A 19981-nucleotide genomic window follows, 5' to 3' on the forward strand; every position below is an offset into this window, starting at 1 on the left:
AAATCAAACCTCTTTCTTTCTTTTTTCTTCTTTTTAATCAACTAAGAATTATTTAACAGTATAGTGCAGAAGAATTCTTTTTATTAGAATTTATCAAGATATTGATCTGTTCATGCTCTTTGTTTTTGTTCTTCGAACATCATTCGCATTGTAGTGAAGTAGGAGAATATAGTTGAGAGATACTGAAACATTTTACCATATTAAAAATATACATTTTTTTAACAAGTTATTATATGTGTTAACGTGTATATGTGTATATTTGCGAATTTATTTTTGGAAAAATATGTACTTATTTCTTATTCATTATATAATCAAAGTAGAAATGATGGCTATAAAATACTTTACTGCTATATATATATATATATATATATATATATATATATATATATATATACATATATATATTAATAACTTTTAGTTTCTAGTTTTTAGTATTATATTTAAGTATTAAATAGTTAAATTTAATTATTGTTTTATTTTACTACAACATAATTTAAAAAAATGTTTTCTTTTCTTTCTTTGTATAAGGAGAATTATTTCACAAATAATAATCTCTAATAATTATATGATGACTAGGTGATAATGTACACTATTGAAAAATTTTAGCAATCAAAATTGTTATCTCACCGATGCGTAGTAATGTAAAGATAACGAAGGCAGGCCGCAAGGTAGTGTAACAAGTATTGGTTTCTGACTTCTTAATATAATTATCTGTAAATTTTTTCGAAAATTTTCGGATTCATCATACCAATTTGTTTCAAAAGCTATTTGTGCAATATTATTACTCTAAAAGAGACATTCAAAGAAATAACAAAATAATGTAAATATGGTAATATGTCATTATTTATTAGTAATTAACTCACTATGTGAATCAAATGTTCTGCTGGCCATGCATACATAAATACTTCTAATAATGCACTGACTGCTAAAAAGACACACTGGATCTTTAATCCTAATGAAACTCCCTGTTTAAATAAATATGATAGGGAAAAATTTATTATAAGAAGTAATTAATAATTTAATAATATGATAATAAAACATTATTTACTATGTTTATTAAAAAGATTTAATATGTATTTAAAAAAACAATGTTTAAAAATATATTACATATAGATATAATATAACATATACTGAATTTTATATTTTAACTCAAATTTGCACTATTATTATTTATAAATGCATAATTAAATTATTTATTTTATTTAATAATTATAACAATTGTAACGCTTGATAATTTTTAAATATCTTTGACGCATAGAATGCCAATAATTTTATGAAATGTACTTACTGTAATAAAAATAAGACCGAATACTATCAATGATACAGTACTAAAAAATACGGTTCCCAATGCGAAAGGACGAACTACAAAAGTTACTTCTTTTGCGTATCTAAAATTATATTTTATAATTTTATCTCACGCATGAGTAGTTAGCACTAGGAGAATTCTAACGCAGGGATCTCAGGGGGGTGAGGGGCGAGGGGATCTCAGCGGCGCGGGGGAATGACGTCACGCAGGATGGAGGGGGGATGACGTCACGTGGGACGGAGGGAATTTCTATGGCGCGGGGGCTGCGGGGCGGGGGACGCACGTATAAACAAAAATGGCGGTATTCCTATGAAGAAGATTTTGGGTCTCTCTCTATTCCTCCCTCTCTCTCGCTCTCTCTCTTTATCCCTTTATATTTCTATCCCTCTCTCTCTCTCCCTCTCCATCCCTCTATCCCTCTATCTATCTCTTTATCCCTTTTATCTCTCTTTCTCTCTGTATTATCGCAAGTATACAATATTAGTCATAAACTTATATTTTGAGATATTTCGTGGTCCGACGTTTTCGAGCAATCTGTGAATCATAGCGAGATAACAACACATTTTTGAGATATTATACAATATTACCAGTTAACAAACAATATAAATAGAAGTATTCTTTGAAGGATTGGGTGGATGGAAATGTGTGCGAAGAAAAATTACGTCATGATTTTGTTACAATTAAAAATATATATATAATTTATTTAAATGTGTGTTTAATAAAAAGTATACAATATAAAAAAATAATAATAATAATATATAAAATAGACCGTCGGGCTATGTTGGGGAAGCCGTTTCTGAAAACAGAAGAAAACATACGCATTTCATTAGTTTAAATTATTTTAATAATTTATTTTAAAATACTTTTGATATATAATAAATTAAGATACTTACAATGTTATCCATCATCTATTTTAATTTGTGCAAATAGGGCACATGTTGCAGGCCAATATTTGATTCAAAGATCTTCTGCACTCTTTGCATGACATATTTTCCAAATGAACATAAGCTATGGTTCTATGTTCTCGAACAGCACTAGTTTCTTCATACTGATCCGGTGCTTCTAGAAAGCATTCGATACAAAATTTTAATCCATTTTCCATGTAGTAATATGAAATGCAACATATCTTTGTTGCTTGATTGTATGTCATTATTTCAGATATGCTTAAATCTCGCTGTTTCTTTTGTAACCGTTCATCAAGAATATCGACACTATTGTCACTATCATAATCACTGTCCTTCGCCAAGGGTTCTATATCAGATCCATCATCTTCCATCTCTCTCCTCTCTCTCTCCTCTCTCTCTATCTCCATCCGCTCCGCCACAACTGGATCCATCCAATAATCGTAATCATCATCCGTATCGTCGTCGATGATAATTACGTTTTCTTCAGCCATTGCACAAGACTAACGAAACACAGAAGAGCAACGAAAGAAATGATACTCTAGTGCAGCAGACCACCGAAACACAGAAGAGCAACGAAAGAAATGATACTCTAGTGCAGCAGAGTCCTCTTCATTATATTTTTTTAACATACACAATATAAATAGAAGTATTCTTTGAAGGATTGGGCGGATGGAAATACGTAGATAACAACACATTTTTGAGATATTTCGGGGTCCGACGTTTTCGAGCAATCTGTGAATCATAGCGAGATAACAACACATTTTCAACCCTAGGTTCAGTTACAAAATTTTTTTTCTTTTGTGCCTTCAACAATCTCTGAAAGTTTGTTGGTTGAATATAAGAAGGATCGAAGCGCATCAGATCATAGTACGTGATTTGAAAGCGCATCGACACGACGGTATAGCAAAAGTATAGTCAAAAATTATAGTGTTCTGTCAGAAAGTAATGTTCTGTCAGTGTTGTGTGATAATATAAAAATGGAAGACGAAGATCACGCGTTGTCATCTGACAGTGATTGCATTAGTGACTGCAGTGAGAACTCCACGGAATTCAGAGAGAAAATAGTGTCTGTTGCGGAAATTAATGCTTTAAACGCACGTAGTACAAAATTTTGTATCATATACTTTTATTATTCCACGGGTGGTGCTTTAGCTGTATGTCCTTCGTGTATGATTGCATTGCAAGGCGTGGATAGCCAAATGATGTATGCTGTTCGAAAGCATAAAATTGAGACACTTGATGCGATGGATGGCCGATTCTGTTCAAGTTGTAGCGAGCCGTTGTATATAAGATTTCCATGCAATATGTGCCCAATTTGCACTCTGTGAAGAAATGGAAAACGTCGAGCAGACTGAATGCGACCTGGTGGAGCGGTCCCGCCAAATTGCCACCTTGGGCGAATATTTTGCATGGCTACAACGATGCAACGAGTACATCGAGTCGCTGGAAGAGCAAAGTCGGATCAAACGACCGCGATTATCGATCGGGAATCGACAATCGCTGATTGCTCGAATCGCGCGACTCGAAGGTGCAAAGACTCGATTGCAGAGACAGTTTATGCCCAGTGGTGGTAATTACAGTGGCGACAATAACGCGGGTGCCGGATGTAGCGCGCATCAAAATGAACTTGTGTGGCGCGAGATTGATACCGCGTTCGATAACCGTATTCTAACCGGTGCTGTGATTAACGCAAACCATATCGAACCTCGTCAATTTCTCGAGGACGCCAAAGACATCGTGCTCGAGCAAGTGCAAGACGTTATAAGAAGATACAACAGTGTAAAATTGAACACTATATTCAACGGTGAATTTGTGTCGGGTGATAAGCGTGCGAATAAAAGTATCAATACGAGAAACTGTGAACTCTTTCGCACGTCTGATTTACACGAGTGGTACGAGCGCAGCGTTATCGAACCCACTCTAGCATTGCTAGAAGAATTTCAGGAACGCGATAGTGGCTGGGCATTGTCGCGAATACAGAATTTAACTGTAAATATAAATAAGTATAATCCTATGCGCGCGGGATGTTATATTAAATTGCCGCGAGAAATTATGATGAAGAGAGCTGTAATTAATGTACAATCTAGAGACAATGCGTGTTTCGCGTGGGCAGTGGTGGCCGCTCTATACCCCGCTGAAAGAGACACAAATCGGGAATCTTCATATCCCCACTATACGACGGTGTTAAATGTACAAAATATTGAGTTTCCGATGACGTTGAACCAACTAAAAAAGTTTGAACATATAAACAATATCTCCATCAACGTGTACAGCATCGAGAAAGAAAACAGCATTGTCCCGATACGTCTTTCGGAGCAGAAACGGGATAAACACGTCAACCTGTTGTATGTGGAAGACGGTAACAGCGTCGGACATTTCGCATGGATCAAGAACTTATCCCGGCTCGTGAGCTCGCAACTGAGCAAACACAACGGCCGAAGATATATCTGTGATCGGTATGTATAATTTGAATAATTTATGTAATTATAAAATATAATGCATTGCATAAATCTTTAATTTAAATATTCTTTTACAGATGCTTGCACTATTTCGGATCGGAGGACAAGTTGCAGTCACATACGGTAGACTGCGGAAAAATAAACGACTGCGCTATCCGATTGCCGAGCGATAAGGACAAGTGGCTCGAGTTCAACAACTACACGAGGAAAGAGCGGCTTCCATTTGTGATCTATGCCGATTTGGAATGTGCGTTGACAAAGACTGACGAAGAAAAAAATTATCAGCATCATAAGGTATTTAGTATAGCGTATTATATGCATTGTTCGTTCGACGACTCGTTATCCGCGTACCATTCTCGCCGCAGTATTGATTGTATCGCGTGGTTCGCCGAAGAACTTAAAAATTTAGCGTTACGTGTAAAGACTATTTTAATGACTACAAATGTCTCCATGGTAAATTTAACATCGGACGAGTGGGAAAAATTTCACAGCGCAACGCATTGCCATATTTGCGAAAAACCGTTTACGCAAGAAGACGATACACGCGTACGCGATCATTGTCATTTGACCGGACGATATAGGGGTCCCGCGCACTCAAATTGCAATCTAAATTACAAAGAATCATTATATATTCCGATAGTCTTCCACAATTTATCAGGTTACGACGCGCATTTCATTATCGAGGATATAGCCACAGCGTTCGAAGGGGAAATCGAATTACTTCCAATAACCAAGGAAAAATATATATCGTTTACAAAAACTGTTAAAGTTGCACAAGACAATTGGAAAAATTATATAAAATTAAGTTTTATCGATTCGTACAAATTTCTTACGGCAAGTCTCGACAAATTGGCATCTTATCTAGACAAAGACAAATTCAAAATTTTAAAATCAGAATTTCAAAATTTATCTGCAGAAAATTTCAGTTTATTAACACGGAAAGGCGTCTTTCCGTACGAATACGTCGACTCTGTAGATAGGTTGCAAGATACGTGTTTACCACCGCGCGAATCGTTTTACAGTTCTTTGACCGGTGAAACTATATCCGAGAGCGATTACGCGCACGTCGAGAACATCTGGACGCGATTCTCCATTCGAACGCTAGACGAGTATAGCGATTTGTACCTGAAAATCGACGTCTTGTTATTAGCCGATATTTTTGAAAACTTTCGCGATAGTTGCATCAAAAGTTACGGACTCGACCCCGCGTATTATTATACTCTTCCCGGATACACGTGGGATGCCATGTTAAAGCATACAAAGATTACATTCGAATTGCTTACCGACATCGACATGGTCATGTTTATCGAACGCGGTATACGCGGTGGTCTGAGTCAGTGTTCCAACAGATACGCGCGCGCTAATAACAAGTACATGCAACAATCGTACGATCCATCGAAACCATCGTCGTACTTGATGTATTTCGATGTAAATAATTTGTACGGATGGGCAATGTGTCAACCGTTGCCCTATGCCGATTTTCGATGGGTCGACGACGTGTCGAATTTTGACGTAGCATCGATCGCGTTAGATTCGCCTACGGGTTATATCCTCGAAGTCGATCTCGAGTATCCGCAACATCTTCACGATACGCACATTGACCTACCGTTTTGCCCGACACGCGACAAGCCGCCCGGCAAGCGGCAAGACAAACTCCTCGCAACGCTATACGATAAGAAGCGTTACGTGATACACTACCGTAACCTACAGCAATGTACGCGACACGACCTTCGCGTTACAAAAATACATCGCATATTACAATTTACACAATCTCCGTGGCTTCGCAGTTATATCGAATTAAATACACAGTTTAGAACACTCGCGAAAAATGATTTTGAAAAAAATTTATATAAACTGATGAATAACGCGGTATTTGGTAAGACGATGGAAAATGTGCGTAATCGTGTCGATGTAAAATTATTAACAAAGTGGGACGGACGATACGGAGCAGAAGCAATGATAGCGAAACCAAATTTTCATAGTAGAAGCGTCTTTTCGGAAAATTTGGTTGCCATAGAATTACGCAAACTTGAAGTGAAATTTTATAAACCAATCTATGTCGGCATGTGCATACTCGACATTTCTAAAACGTGCTTGTACGAATTTCATCATGAGTACATGTCACCGCTATATCGTGATAAATGCCGGGTAATGTACACCGACACAGACAGTCTTATATACCACATTGAGTGCGAAGATGTCTATGAAAATATGAAACATGATATCGCTAGTTTCGATACGAGCGATTATCCAATTGATAACGCGTACGGTATACCGCTCGTGAATAAAAAAGTACCGGGTTTAATGAAAGATGAAAATAACGGCGCGATAATGACCGAATTCGTCGGGCTTAGAGCAAAAATGTATGCGATGAGAGTGGACGGGAAAAAGGATACGAAGAAGGTTAAAGGTGTCAAAAGTAACGTTGTTGCGAGAACGATAACATTCGACGATTACACGCGGTGTCTGAATGACGAAATAGAAATGACACGACAGCAATCTTGCATAAGATCGAAATTGCACAAAGTGTATACCGTCCGCGAGACGAAAATTGCTCTGAGTCCGTACGATGACAAGCGGTATATCGTACCTGATTCGACCGACACATTACCATGGGGACATTATAGGATACCCTTATAATATAATATATATAATGTAATGTAATATAGTATGTGATATAATGTCAGATATTATTTTTGTATATGTATCTCATATGTATATGTATTTCATATATTGTATTATATACGATTATTGGAAAGGATGTATTAATAAAGATTTTTGTATTTTTATATATTTCATGTATATTTTTTATATGTTGTACATATTTTTTCTTAAATTTAAAAATAAATACAATTTGTATGAATTAAATCACATTGTCCTTATGTATCCAAGAATTGTGCGAATTGTCAAATCCCAACCATTTCACGTAAACCTCGTTACCCCTCCTACGCAGTATTTTCTCCACGAGATACACGTCCGGATAATTCGCGCGATGCAACTCGTACTCGTAGAACGCTCCAGCAATAGATTTTTTGCGATAATCCTCCAGTAGATAGCTTACGGGATTAGTATGTTGTACTTTTGCAATTTTAAACACTTCGGTTGTCCAATTTGGCGTGTAACCTTTCTCGAAAACTGTCTTGTACTTGCTAACGCGTACCGAGTCACCTACTTTGAATTTCGCCGGACCCGCGATATTTACATGGTTGTACACAGTAGCCAAGAGTCTTTCAGCGATCGCGGGAGTAACGTCGACGGGTCGCATACCGATTGTTCGATGCTTGCGCGCGTTGTAATCCGATACGAGTCGCGGCAACGCGCTGATCCACTTGTAAGATCCGTTCAGCGTAAACATCTTCCACATGTCGTTTTTCAGCGTGCGATTGAATCGCTCAACGATCGATGCCTTCAATACCGAATATGTAGAATAGTGATTGATGTCATGTTTCCGCATGAGCCGTTGCACGTCAGCGTTATAAAATTCCTTCCCCATATCAGTCTGTAAGTTTTTCGGACATCTTTTGCTATCTCGAATTATCTCGGCGATAGCGTCAGCTGTCTCGCTTCCACCTTTACTCTTGAGTGGTATGGCCCACGCGTGCTTGCTCAACGCATCTATGACTGTGAGTATGTAGTGGTAACCTCTGTTGAAACGAGAGTACGGACGCATCTCGACAATGTCAGCTTGCCACAGGTCATCGTATCCCCGCACTATGACGTGTCTTCGGGGAAAATTTTTTCTCGCCGGCGCGTACAATTCGTTCACCAACTGCCGTTTCTCTAAACTATGTTGTTTCTTCACTTCCTCGGTTATTCCCGATCGCCGATCCATCGTTGTTTCGATTCGTCGATCAAACGATGTGTGCCTCGAGTATCACCGTGCGTTTTATCATTCGTTGCTAGACGTTCCTGGCCCGTTCGATAGCCGTTCAAAGCTGTTCGATAGCCGTTCATAGCCGTTCGATAGCCATTCATAGCTGTTCGATAGCCGTTCCCAACCCGTTCGATAAACCTTTGTAGATGCTCATAGCTGTTCGATAACCGTTCTAGCTGTTCGATAGCCGTTCCCAACCCGTTCGATAAACCTTTGTAGATGTTTAATAATTGTACAATAGCCGTTCCTAAACCGTTCACTACAGCCACTCATTACAGGTTGATAGCCGTTTCTGAATTAGTGTTAATCGCACGCCGAAGCTCGTTTATCGCAGTCTGCAAAGCTCGCACATCCTTCTCGAACGCAGTCAGCTTCTCGTCTGATTCTTTCTGCTGATTCTTCAACGTTTTAACGCATTGTTCCACGTACAGTTTGTTGACTGCATCGGTATCAGCCTCAGGTTGCGCTACACGGCGAATCTTGCGCGACCTCGCGTCATAGTACGTAGCGACGCGACACAGAGCGTTTTGACGCAAGTAACTTGTCACCGATTTACCCCAATGATCGCTAGTTCTAATTGCTTCATTTCTCTGTTCGAATAATCCAAATTTGTTGATGGGCATTTTTTTCTCGATGCGAGTGACGTCGATCGACTGATTAGTTTCGTCGAGACACCGTTTAATTTATAATAAGGCCGACTTCGCGAAGTTCCTCTATAATCGACAGGATCTCGTTGTCGTGAGCGTTGTGGCCAGCTCGCGCGAAGCGTCGAGCAATCGTAGACGATCCACTAGCTCGTTGGGATCGTCCCAGTGCACGTAATCGATCTTATTGTCGGTTAGCGTCATCGCGCGAGGCATGAATACTCCCGTACCGCATTTTTTCTTTTTCAATTCGATCGACATCAACGGTGCAATTATGTGTTTATACTTGTATCCCCTGTTGCTCTTTAATTGACCTTGCGCATCATATTGACGTTTATGCGCACTCGTCGCCATTAATATGCTCTTATATTTTTGCATATCGTCCTCAGTGTATATGTCATCATCGGGAATTCTCTTGAAGATCAACTCGTATAATCCAGGTGTACCAATGTACCTCACTTTGTCTATGATTATAGAGTCATCTGCGCCGATGTCGAATCGTTTGTTACCGAGCCACATTTCATTCTCGTCGAAATAGACACCGTACACGTGATCGATCTGGTTTTTTTTATCGCCACTAAGGAGAGCGCCCATGTACTTTTGTGCCAGTGGCCCGAAGTGCTCTCGTAACATTTTTTGACCTTCCAACGTTTGTAACATGTTTCGAACAGATGGTGATTCGAGCGGGTTGCCCGTGGTTTCGAAAACATTTTCGATTGCGAGTGATTCGGGTATCGTGGGTTGTACGATTCTCGTTGTCGCGGACGGTGTGGAGGTTATCAGCGGTTCATCCGATGTATGCGGTGTCGATAAACGATTCGCCTTCAATCGTTGTCTCTTTTTCGGTGTCGTATCCTCCTCCTCCTCCTCCTCTTCCTCTTCCTCCTTGTACCGCTTGATGGGTAACGTTTTAATTATAGCGTCAGCGTTACTCTCCGGCTCGTTTTTCACCGCGATTAAGCTAGAGTTGTCGACGATTTTTTGTAGTGGCTCGATAATAGGCCTAAAATGGGTCTTGACCGCGATATCGTCGTCGATCTTACCGGTCTTCAAAGCGCGATGTTTCTTGCGGATCGATTCGCTCGTTTTCTCAATCTCCCTCGCAATCTTTTCACGCTCGCGAATATTATTGTTTTCAGCCATGTCGACAGAGTGTGTCGGCAGCGACTAATCGTTTTGCGGTATCGCGAACACGTTAAATCCTTTTCTGTATCGCCCGTTCGTAAATGAGCTGTCCTTATCTATCACTAGGAATCCATACTTTTGTTGCCAACAAGTACGACATAATTCACTGAAATCCCCGTACGACATGTCGGTATTCACGTGATCGTTGTACACGTGTTTCAAGTTGGTACCGTCCTGTTTAAACAAGATCAGCAGGTTCGCGTTGTCGCGTATAAGATGTTTTGGTATTCTCGCGTACGTCTGACAGAGATAGAAGCAGTCGACGTTCGAGTGACGACCCATTGAGAAGTACTCTCTTATCGTATTTTGCTTGTCGCACGCCACGTCATCGAAAACGAAAATCGAGTTTGGACGTGCCTCGCTCGGTGGAATGACGTCACTGTTATTGGAGAACGTAAAATAACCGATTTCGTCAATCGGCGTCAACAAATTCTCCAGATATCGATATTTCGGCTGTTGCAGCGACTTCGAGTACACGTACACGTTCTCGAAACGTACACCATGCGGACTTTCCAGTAGACTTATCAGAACGTTGGTTTTACCACAATTCGAGGGGCCGCAAACGATCGCGCGTATAGTAGTCGGTAGCATCGTACCATGCCTGCGCATCTCCGCGTTGTCCTCCATTGATCGTAATCTGTCGTCGCAATTTGTCACGCATATCGTCAAAGGTTGTCGTACGAATCTCATTTTTTCAACACTGCTGATTGGATCGAACGCCTGCCTATTTATAGGTGCGCGAAATCACGAGTCGCTCAGTAGAGAAAAAATGTTCATCCTGCTAACAAATCCTTCCGATATTCGCGATTTGAGCGTCGAACAGCTACAATTTGTGTCGAAAGCAGTTCTATTGAGAACGTGCGGTGATTACGTCCACTACGTGTGGGACAAACTTCCGGAACACATAAAAGCGGATCCGGAGGTTCAGACGTATCGTCGCTGTTACGAACACTACAATCAGCCGTGTCAGGAAACGCACATCGACGGTCCGGCGCCGTTGATAAAGAATTGCGGCGAATGTCAACGAAAATAGGTAGAGACCTATTAAATCACGCGATAAACGCACTTCCGATCGAATTCCATATTCCCGGCTATCAGTTTTGCGGACCAGGCACGCGGTTGCAAAAGCGATTAGTCAGAGGCGATCGAGGTGTCAACCCATTGGACGCGGCGTGTCGCGAACACGATATAGCATACTCTCGGAGCAACGATCTCACCGAGAGACACGCGGCGGATAGGATACTCGCTGAGAAAGCGCGGAATCGCATCGTTGCGAAAGATTCGACTCTCGGTGAGAGAGCCGCCACCACAACTGTCTGGGCAGCGATGAAAGCCAAGACGAAGCTCGGTATGGGTCTGAAGACGAAGACGAAGAAAAGAACGGTGAAGAAACGGATACTTCCGGTAGCGAAATGCGGCGGTGTATTGCCGATTCTACCAATGTTGGGTGCGCTCGGATCCCTGATCGGTGGAGCGGCTGGTGTAGCGAAAGTGGTGAACGACGGAAAAGCCACGCAACGTCAGTTGCAAGAGATGCTACGTCACAATCGCGCCATGGAAGGTCACGGATTATATCTCGCTCCTTACAAATACGGACGAGGAGCCTCAACAAGGAGAAAAAAAAAAACGTCAAAGAGACGCTAAAAATGCCGCAGGGCGCAACTACCAACGTACAATTGCTACAATTGGCAAAACGTATGCGCATTCCATATTTTAGAGGTGTTTTCATGCGCGACTCTTTACCGATCGGTGGTATATATCGAAACGAGAGCGGCATCGTAAATTTGGATAGCGTCGAAGGACCAGGTACTCATTGGGTAGCGTATGCAAAGAGGGGGAATCGCGCTATATATTTCGACAGTTTCGGCAATCTTCGACCGCCGAATGAATTGGTGCGATATCTCGGACGAAACGTAACGAAGATACAGTACAATTACACACCTGTTCAAACTTACGATCAGAGCATCTGCGGACAATTGTGCTTGCAGTTTCTTCGAACGGTCGATGCATGTGAATTTAAAGACAGATATTGCGCTATTTAACTCAGTATTCGTTAAACAGTTTCGTCGACATGTCTATGACATTCACGTTGACTGGGAAGAGTAGCGTTCTCACGGCAAACTTCTTTCCCACCGTAGATTTGAGCGACGGCGAATACGAGCTCGGTCTAACGGATTTTGAGACTTATCACACGATACCGAATGTGAATTCCTCGAATAATAAATTTTACTTTGGCAAAGACGACGAAGAAATTACGATTCCCGAGGGATCGTATGAGTTGCAAAATATACATGAATTTTTGAAACATGCAATTTCACGGAAACATCGCGATGAGAAACACATTGACGGCGATGACTATGAAGATGATGATGAATATCCGATAGTGCTCCGCGCTAATTACAATACAATGAGGAGCGAGATCAAATGTGCCTACAGAATAAACTTTACCAAACCCGTCAACATTGGATCGCTGCTAGGATTCTCGAATCGTATTCTCGAGCCGCGAAAATGGTACGAATCAAACCTGCCGATTAACATTCTCAACGTGAATATTATCCGTATAGAGTGTAACGTGACCGCGGGTGCGTACAACAACGGCATACTCGTTCATACGATACATGAATTTTCACCGAGGGTACCACCGGGATATAAGATATCGGAAACGCCTGCACAGATCATTTACCTGCCGATCATCGCGCGGAGCATTACGGATTTAACGTTACGCGTTGTCGACCAGAACGGACGATTGCTCGATTTTCGAGGAGAAGAGATCACCGTAAGATTGCATGTACGTATGCGACGTATGAGATGCTCGTATTGAACGGATCGAAAGACGTGAGAGATAACGCAATCTTTACGAGACCAGCAACACCACCACCAACAACAACAACAACAACAACGTCGACGTTTGCTAATATCAAATCATCCAAGAAAAAGAAACTCAGCGCATCGAACGTTGCGTTTTTACAATCTTTGGGATTTGCGGTGCGAAACAGCTGAACGATGACCGACATTCTCAACATCGGTGATGAACCGATCTTTGACAACCGTATCGTCAAGATCGAGACTCACACGTATAACCCGTTCGCCAATACAACGTTCGGACACAGTGACGAGATAAGAATACCCATACAACAACAGGATCTGTATACGCTGCCGTACGAGAGTTTCCTATACATCGAGGGACAACTAACGAAAAACAGAACAACAGTTGAAGGAGAAAGTGATGTGATACTGGGACATAATTGCGTCGCATTCATGTTCGATGAGATTCGATACGAACTCGATGGCGTTGAGATTGATCGCAATAGAAACGTAGGAATAACTACTACGCTCAAAAACTATGTAACGGTATCATCCGATAGAATTGTGATTATGAAAAACGCCGGCTGGGAGCCGCCGACCTATTCGCATGGTCATTTCAATTTTTGCGTACCGCTCCACATGTTATTGGGATTTTGCGAGGATTATAAACGAGTGGTGATTAACGCTCGTCACGAATTGATCTTAATACGATCGCGCAACGATAATAATTGTCTGGTTGGAAGTTCAACGCTGGAGCCTGTGATGACCATATTCAAGATACAATGGCGAATGCCTCACGTGCTGTTGAGCGAGATCGAAAAACTGTCGATGCTGCGTGCTCTGGAAAGCGGACGATATCTCAGCATGGGTTTTCGCTCGTGGGATCTGTACGAGTATCCGCTATTGCAGCTTACAACGAAGCATTCGTGGGCCATTAAGACCTCGACTCAGCTGGAGAAACCACGCTACGTTGTCTTCGCCCTGCAAACAGGCCGGAAGAATGCCTTGTCTAAGAATGTATCTCAATTCGACGACTGCAAATTGATCAATGTGAAACTCTATCTGAACTCGGAATGTTATCCGTACGACGATATGAACCTGGATTTCGATAAAAACAGATGGTCCATTCTGTACGACACGTACGCGCGCTTCTGCAAGAACTATTACGGATACGAGTATCTCGAGCCGAGTCTCTCCGTCTATACGTTTCAAGAACTCGGTCCGTTCGTGATTATCGATTGTTCTCGACAAAACGAATCGGTCAAGAGCGCAACGGTGGATGTGAGATTGGAATTCGAATGTAAGGAGAATGTACCGGCGAATACTACTGCGTACTGTCTCATCATACACGATCGTGTGATCCAGTACAATCCGTTGACCAACGTTGTACGCAAAATCACCTAAGCGATAACATCGACACAAGAGAGGGGAGGAGGAGGAGGAGGAGGATATAAATCAAAGTGCTGCGAGATGATTTTAGAGTTTGCCATTCCTCTCGACTGACGTATCGAAGAGAGAAAGAGAGAGATCTCGTCATGTCTATACCAACGTTTGTGGATCTGCAAGGATTTATTGTCGGGAGAAATTTTGTCGTGAAAGAAGCGGCAGTCCTGAGGAAGGGATATGTTCTCTCGCATTATTTTTTCGCAAGTCCTGTACCGTGGAGCGTGCTAACAAAATCTGAGCGATGTCAAGTCTCATGGGTGATTAGAAATCATCACGGATTACAATGGGAAGACGGAAACGTTCCGTATGGCTTGGCTCAGCGTGTAATTACAACAGCTATCGTTGGTATGATACACGAAGAAGAAGAAGAAGAATCGTCTGTCGTGTACGTTAAAGGACTTGAAAAGCGAAAATGGTTGACCGATATACTAGGCGATGTGGGAAACGGCTATATTATTGAAACTTTAGATGCTGACTATGAAGATATTGATTCTCTAAATAAATTAGATATTACCAATAGTATGCGATGTGGAAAACATGTTAAGAATTGTGCATTACAAAATGTATTTAAAATATTTAACTGGTGGTCGCAACGCCTGAAAGAATTGCAAGAAAATAAAATATGTAAACATTAATATGTTTTATCTCTTATTTCCCCTCCCTAAACCTTTCCATGCGTTTCTAAGAATTTTTTGTCTGAGCGTTATCTCCCCTTCTCCTAAAACTCAAAACGTTAGAAGTATTAATCCCTCCACCACATTATACTTTTGGAAGATGAGCGTCATCCATACTCGGTTATTTCTTATACGATCAGTGTCGCGTTAACACCGCTCTCGTGGTTCACTTTTCATAACTCCCAGAGAAATGTACTACGTCGAAAGAAGCAGCAGCGGCAGCGGCGTCGGAAGACGCGTGAATAATTACGTATCGAGTCGTGATAAAACTCGATCGTTTGAGAACAAATGTGACGAGTAAGTTTTTCGTTTAACTTCTTTCTATTTTTATATTTTTACAAATTGTATTACTATTATTTAATTTTAATTTTTCTGTAGCATTTCGTTGGAACGTCGTGCGGTTCGTATACTAGGTAGACGATACGCATTGACAGCTACGGGATTCAAATTCCTCGACATTGGTATCAACGTGGGTCCACCGAGTTACGTGGAGATTGCCATAGGAGATCATCGAGGAAAGGAACTGATATTATCTCTCGAAACGTGGAAGGGACTCTACGAGCAACGTCGTAATATTCAAAATTTCCTTCGGAACGACTCTAAAGATGACTTCAATTTCATAAGCGTTGGACCGCTAACAGTGAGAGTTCGTACGATTAACGACGTCAAACTCATAAGTCTCGAATCTTCAAACGTATGCTTGATGATGGTCGAATCGACGTTACATCGCATGTTCGATCTCGATCACTGCATAGATGTAACTTTTGATCGATTGGATAAAATTATCCAAACAGTTGATGTCAAGTTTACGCAATTCTCCAATATCGCGTCCACTGTAATAAATCCGAAAGAAATATCAAATGTAATACGCGCGAGTGCTGCTTTCAACAAGCATCAACTCGTCGATTGCGAACTGGCAGCTTTAGTTTTTAGTCCATAGTACGTAAGAAAAATATATAAAATATAAATAAAGAGTTTTAAGTCAAAATCATGACGTAATTTCTTCGCACGCATTTCCATCCACCCAATCCTTCAAAGAATATTTCTATTTATATTGTTTGTTAACTGGTAATATTGTATACTTGCGATAATACAGAGATGACAGAGAGAGATAAAAGGGATAAAGAGAGAAAGAGAGAGGGATATTCAGAGATTGTTGGAGGCACAAAAGAAAAATTCTTTTGTAACTGAACCTAGGGTTGAAAATGTGTTGTTATCTCGCTATGATTCATAGATTGCTCGAAAACGTCGGACCCCGAAATATTTCAAAAAATGTGTTGTTATCTACGTACTTCCATCCGCCCAATTCTCCAAAGAATACTTCTATTTATATTGTGTATGTTAAAAAAAAAATATAATGAAGAGGACTCTGCTGCACTAGAGTATCATTTCTTTCGTTGCTCTTCTGTGTTTCGGTAGTCTGCTGCACTAGAGTATCATTTCTTTCGTTGCTCTTCTGTGTTTCGGTGGTTTTGTGCAATGGCTGAAGAAAACATAATTATCATCGACGACGATACTGATGATGATGATTACGATTGGATGGATCCAGTTGTGGCGGAGAGGATGGAGATAGAGAGAGAGGAGAGAGAGAGGAGAGAGATGGAAGATGATAATCTCTATGAATCAGACGAGGAAATAGAAATAGAACCCATAGCAGACAGTGATTATGAGAGTGATAGTAGTGATGAACTAATACACACTAAACATCGAAATTTAGACTTGACTGAAATAATGGCATTGGATCACACGAAGATATGTTGTATATCTTACTACTATGTAAAAGATGAGTCCAAATATTGTACCGAGTGCTTCTACAGATTATCATTCCTGTTCTTAGAAGCTGGTATTGTTCGGGAACATAGATGCACATATTATGAACATTTGGAAAATATGTCATGCAAAGAGTGCAGAAGATCTTTGAATCAAATATTGGCCTGCAACATGTGCCCTATTTGCACAAATTAAAATAGATGATGGATAACATTGTAAGTATCTTAATTTATTATATATCAAAAGTATTTTAAAATAAATTATTAAAATAATTTAAACTAATGAAATGCGTATGTTTTCTTCTGTTTTCAGAAACGGCTTCCCCAACATAGCCCGACGGTCTATTTTATATATTATTATTATTATTTTTTTATATTGTATACTTTTTATTAAACACACATTTAAATAAATTATATATATATTTTTAATTGTAACAAAATCATGACGTAATTTTTCTTCGCACACATTTCCATCCACCCAATCCTTCAAAGAATACTTCTATTTATATTGTTTGTTAACTGGTAATATTGTATAATATCTCAAAAATGTGTTGTTATCTCGCTATGATTCACAGATTGCTCGAAAACGTCGGACCACGAAATATTTCAAAATATAAGTTTATGACTAATATTGTATACTTGCGATAATACAGAGAGAAAGAGAGATAAAAGGGATAAAGAGATAGATAGAGGGATAGAGGGATGGAGAGAGAGAGAGAGAGGGATAGAAATATAAAGGGATAAAGAGAGAGAGCGAGAGAGAGGGAGGAATAGAGAGAGACCCAAAATCTTCTTCATAGGAATACCGCCATTTTTGTTTATACGTGCGTCCCCCGCCCCGCAGCCCCCGCGCCATAGAAATTCCCTCCGTCCCACGTGACGTCATCCCCCCTCCATCCTGCGTGACGTCATTCCCCCGCGCCGCTGAGATCCCCTCGCCCCTCACCCCCCTGAGATCCCTGCGTTAGAATTCTCCTAGTGCTAACTACTCGCATGGTATTATTCTCTTTAAACAATTAAGGATACATAAAAATTTTTCTTTAATATTTTCAGAAAATGGTCTTGGAAAAATAACGATATTATACTCGAGTAATTGTTGATGCTTCTCGATACATTTCATGAAATCGTAGATGTTTGTAATTGTCCGTAAATCTTCAATCAACAATTTAAATCTCGCTGATGCCAACCAGAGCAAAAGGGCCATGGAAGCGTTTACACATAAATGTGCAGCTATATATAGGCCACACACAATTTGATGTATATATGTAATGGCTCTTAACGGTTGTCGAGACGCATCGAATGGAAAATCAGCGGGTGCTGGAAGCGGTTCATCTTGCAGGATAGGTCCCACAAAAAGGGCAAAAAGACTTGTATAGAACGATGTTATACAAAAGCCATAGAAGTTGGCACACTTATCAATATAGTCTCGCTGAATAATCGCTTCTTCATAAGCTTTGATCGACGCGCAAAAATTTTCCATTTGGAAAGTGACACACTGCAATTAATTGTGCTATTTCAGCTGAGAATGCACGAGAAAAATAAGTGTTTTATTTTCAAAAAATATCCCTATTAATTACTTGTAGACGTTGATAAATAACTATGCGACATAGAATACTCCAGATAACATGACTACAAGGGAATATACCCAATGATGATTTTACGACAAGCTCAAGATCATCCAGATTCTTTACAAGGGCATATACCATTGATGCTAGTACGGCTATCATTAATAATAAAGTGATGTATTGATACAATTTCATGCACAGCACTTTACGTTTACTTGCGTCTTGCGGTAGCGGCCAAAACCATATAACGAACAAACTCAACTTTACAATAGCGATCGTTTTTCTTAGTGTTATTTTTTTTTGCATGATCATGTACATAAGCTATACGCGTACGAGTATATCGCAAATATTGTTTAATGCAAATCTATCTCTCGTGTTATCAAACAACAATAGAACTTGCGGCGAAATGTCAGAATTATGCACAGCGAAGTCTTATTAAGAAATCATGTCTCATAAATTTTTCTTTCATACACATGATACACCATCTTAATACTATTTTTATAAAATATGCGATAAATGGAAACTTACAAAGACAATGAGATCGATACACATTTGCATCAGTTATTTTTAGTATAGATAGAAAGAATATTCATGCATTGTAACGAATTGAAATAATGTGCGAATAATTTGCTATTCTGAGTTATAGAACATCGATTTAGTAAAATATATAGTAGCCTTAGATATATGATTTTTATCTCTGTATATTGTCTGTATTGAAATAAAATTGAGTGATAGAGAAGGAATAATTAATAGAACTTGGAATAGCAATTGTGGTGTTATATAGCAATTTCTTTAAGTACTATTACAAAAAATATTGATGAAATATTTTAACACAAACCGAGATATCATTGAAATATATTGAAAATATGTGAAAATAAGAAAGAAATTTTATCGCGTGCGCGTAGTCTATAAGTTATCTCTTATAAGTTTATTCAACACAATTTTTTTTGGTAATTATTTACTTATACGGACCACCTCCCGATTTCAATAATTCTCACATATGTTATCAAGATCATCACTCTGAGTAATGTTGTGAAGGTTTTAGTCGACGGTCATTGTTTAAAAAGTTATAAACAAAAAATGTCTAATGAATAATATGTAATTTTATGACACCGTATATAAACTATGTTGTCGTTTGACATTGTTTAACTTTCTTATATTGAAATCAGATAGTGGAACAATGATAGGCTTCTATGTTTTTGATATTTCTTATGACTTTGAAAATATTTAAGAAAAGGTGATTTAGTACAAGACAAATTGTTGTACAGTTAATATGAAGTTCTATATGAGTTTCTCGCTTTAACAACAAAATATGAGTTATTAAACTATTTGTGCGCGAAAAATGTTAC

General features: G+C 39.7%; 3 protein-coding genes across 3 annotated transcripts; 2 read left to right on the forward strand and 1 right to left on the reverse strand.

Annotated features, from left to right (window-relative positions):
• Nucleotides 1–110: 110 nt before the first annotated feature.
• Nucleotides 111–18950, reverse strand: LOC145968387 (odorant receptor 13a-like). Its single transcript, XM_083093800.1, has 6 exons — nucleotides 18645–18950; nucleotides 18153–18562; nucleotides 1289–1388; nucleotides 864–965; nucleotides 628–786; nucleotides 111–182 (listed from the first exon to the last, which is right to left on the reverse strand). The coding sequence occupies exons 1-6, from the start codon at nucleotides 18948–18950 to the stop codon at nucleotides 111–113; spliced, it is 1149 nt and encodes a 382-aa protein (XP_082949926.1).
• Nucleotides 4167–8804, forward strand: LOC145968014 (uncharacterized). Its single transcript, XM_083093182.1, has 2 exons — nucleotides 4167–4667; nucleotides 4748–8804. The coding sequence occupies exons 1-2, from the start codon at nucleotides 4225–4227 to the stop codon at nucleotides 7308–7310; spliced, it is 3006 nt and encodes a 1001-aa protein (XP_082949308.1). The 5' UTR covers nucleotides 4167–4224; the 3' UTR covers nucleotides 7311–8804.
• Nucleotides 13375–16295, forward strand: LOC145968015 (uncharacterized). The gene is made up of 2 exons (XM_083093184.1): nucleotides 13375–15595; nucleotides 15677–16295. Exon 1 carries the CDS (start codon nucleotides 13377–13379, stop codon nucleotides 14580–14582), a length of 1206 nt encoding a protein of 401 aa, XP_082949310.1. The 5' UTR covers nucleotides 13375–13376; the 3' UTR covers nucleotides 14583–15595; nucleotides 15677–16295.
• Nucleotides 18951–19981: the final 1031 nt, after the last annotated feature.

The sequence above is a fragment of the Camponotus vicinus genome, unplaced genomic scaffold, assembly GCF_025532165.1.
Source record: "Camponotus vicinus isolate PSW18456_S1 unplaced genomic scaffold, iyCamVici1.0 SCAF_3, whole genome shotgun sequence".
NCBI lineage: Eukaryota > Metazoa > Arthropoda > Insecta > Hymenoptera > Formicidae > Camponotus > Camponotus vicinus.

Coding starts and splice junctions, on each gene's coding strand:
- LOC145968014 (XM_083093182.1), top strand. CDS start 4,225: ATGCGCGCGGGATGTTATATTAAATTGCCGCGAGAAATTATGATGAAG. Junction 4,668..4,747: donor CGAAGATATATCTGTGATCG/GTATGTATAATT, acceptor ATTCTTTTACAG/ATGCTTGCACTATTTCGGAT.
- LOC145968015 (XM_083093184.1), top strand. CDS start 13,377: ATGACCGACATTCTCAACATCGGTGATGAACCGATCTTTGACAACCGT.
- LOC145968387 (XM_083093800.1), bottom strand. CDS start 18,950: ATGTACATGATCATGCAAAAAAAAATAACACTAAGAAAAACGATCGCT. Junction 966..1,288: donor TCGGTCTTATTTTTATTACA/GTAAGTACATTT, acceptor TTATTTAAACAG/GGAGTTTCATTAGGATTAAA. Junction 787..863: donor CAGAACATTTGATTCACATA/GTGAGTTAATTA, acceptor TGTCTCTTTTAG/AGTAATAATATTGCACAAAT.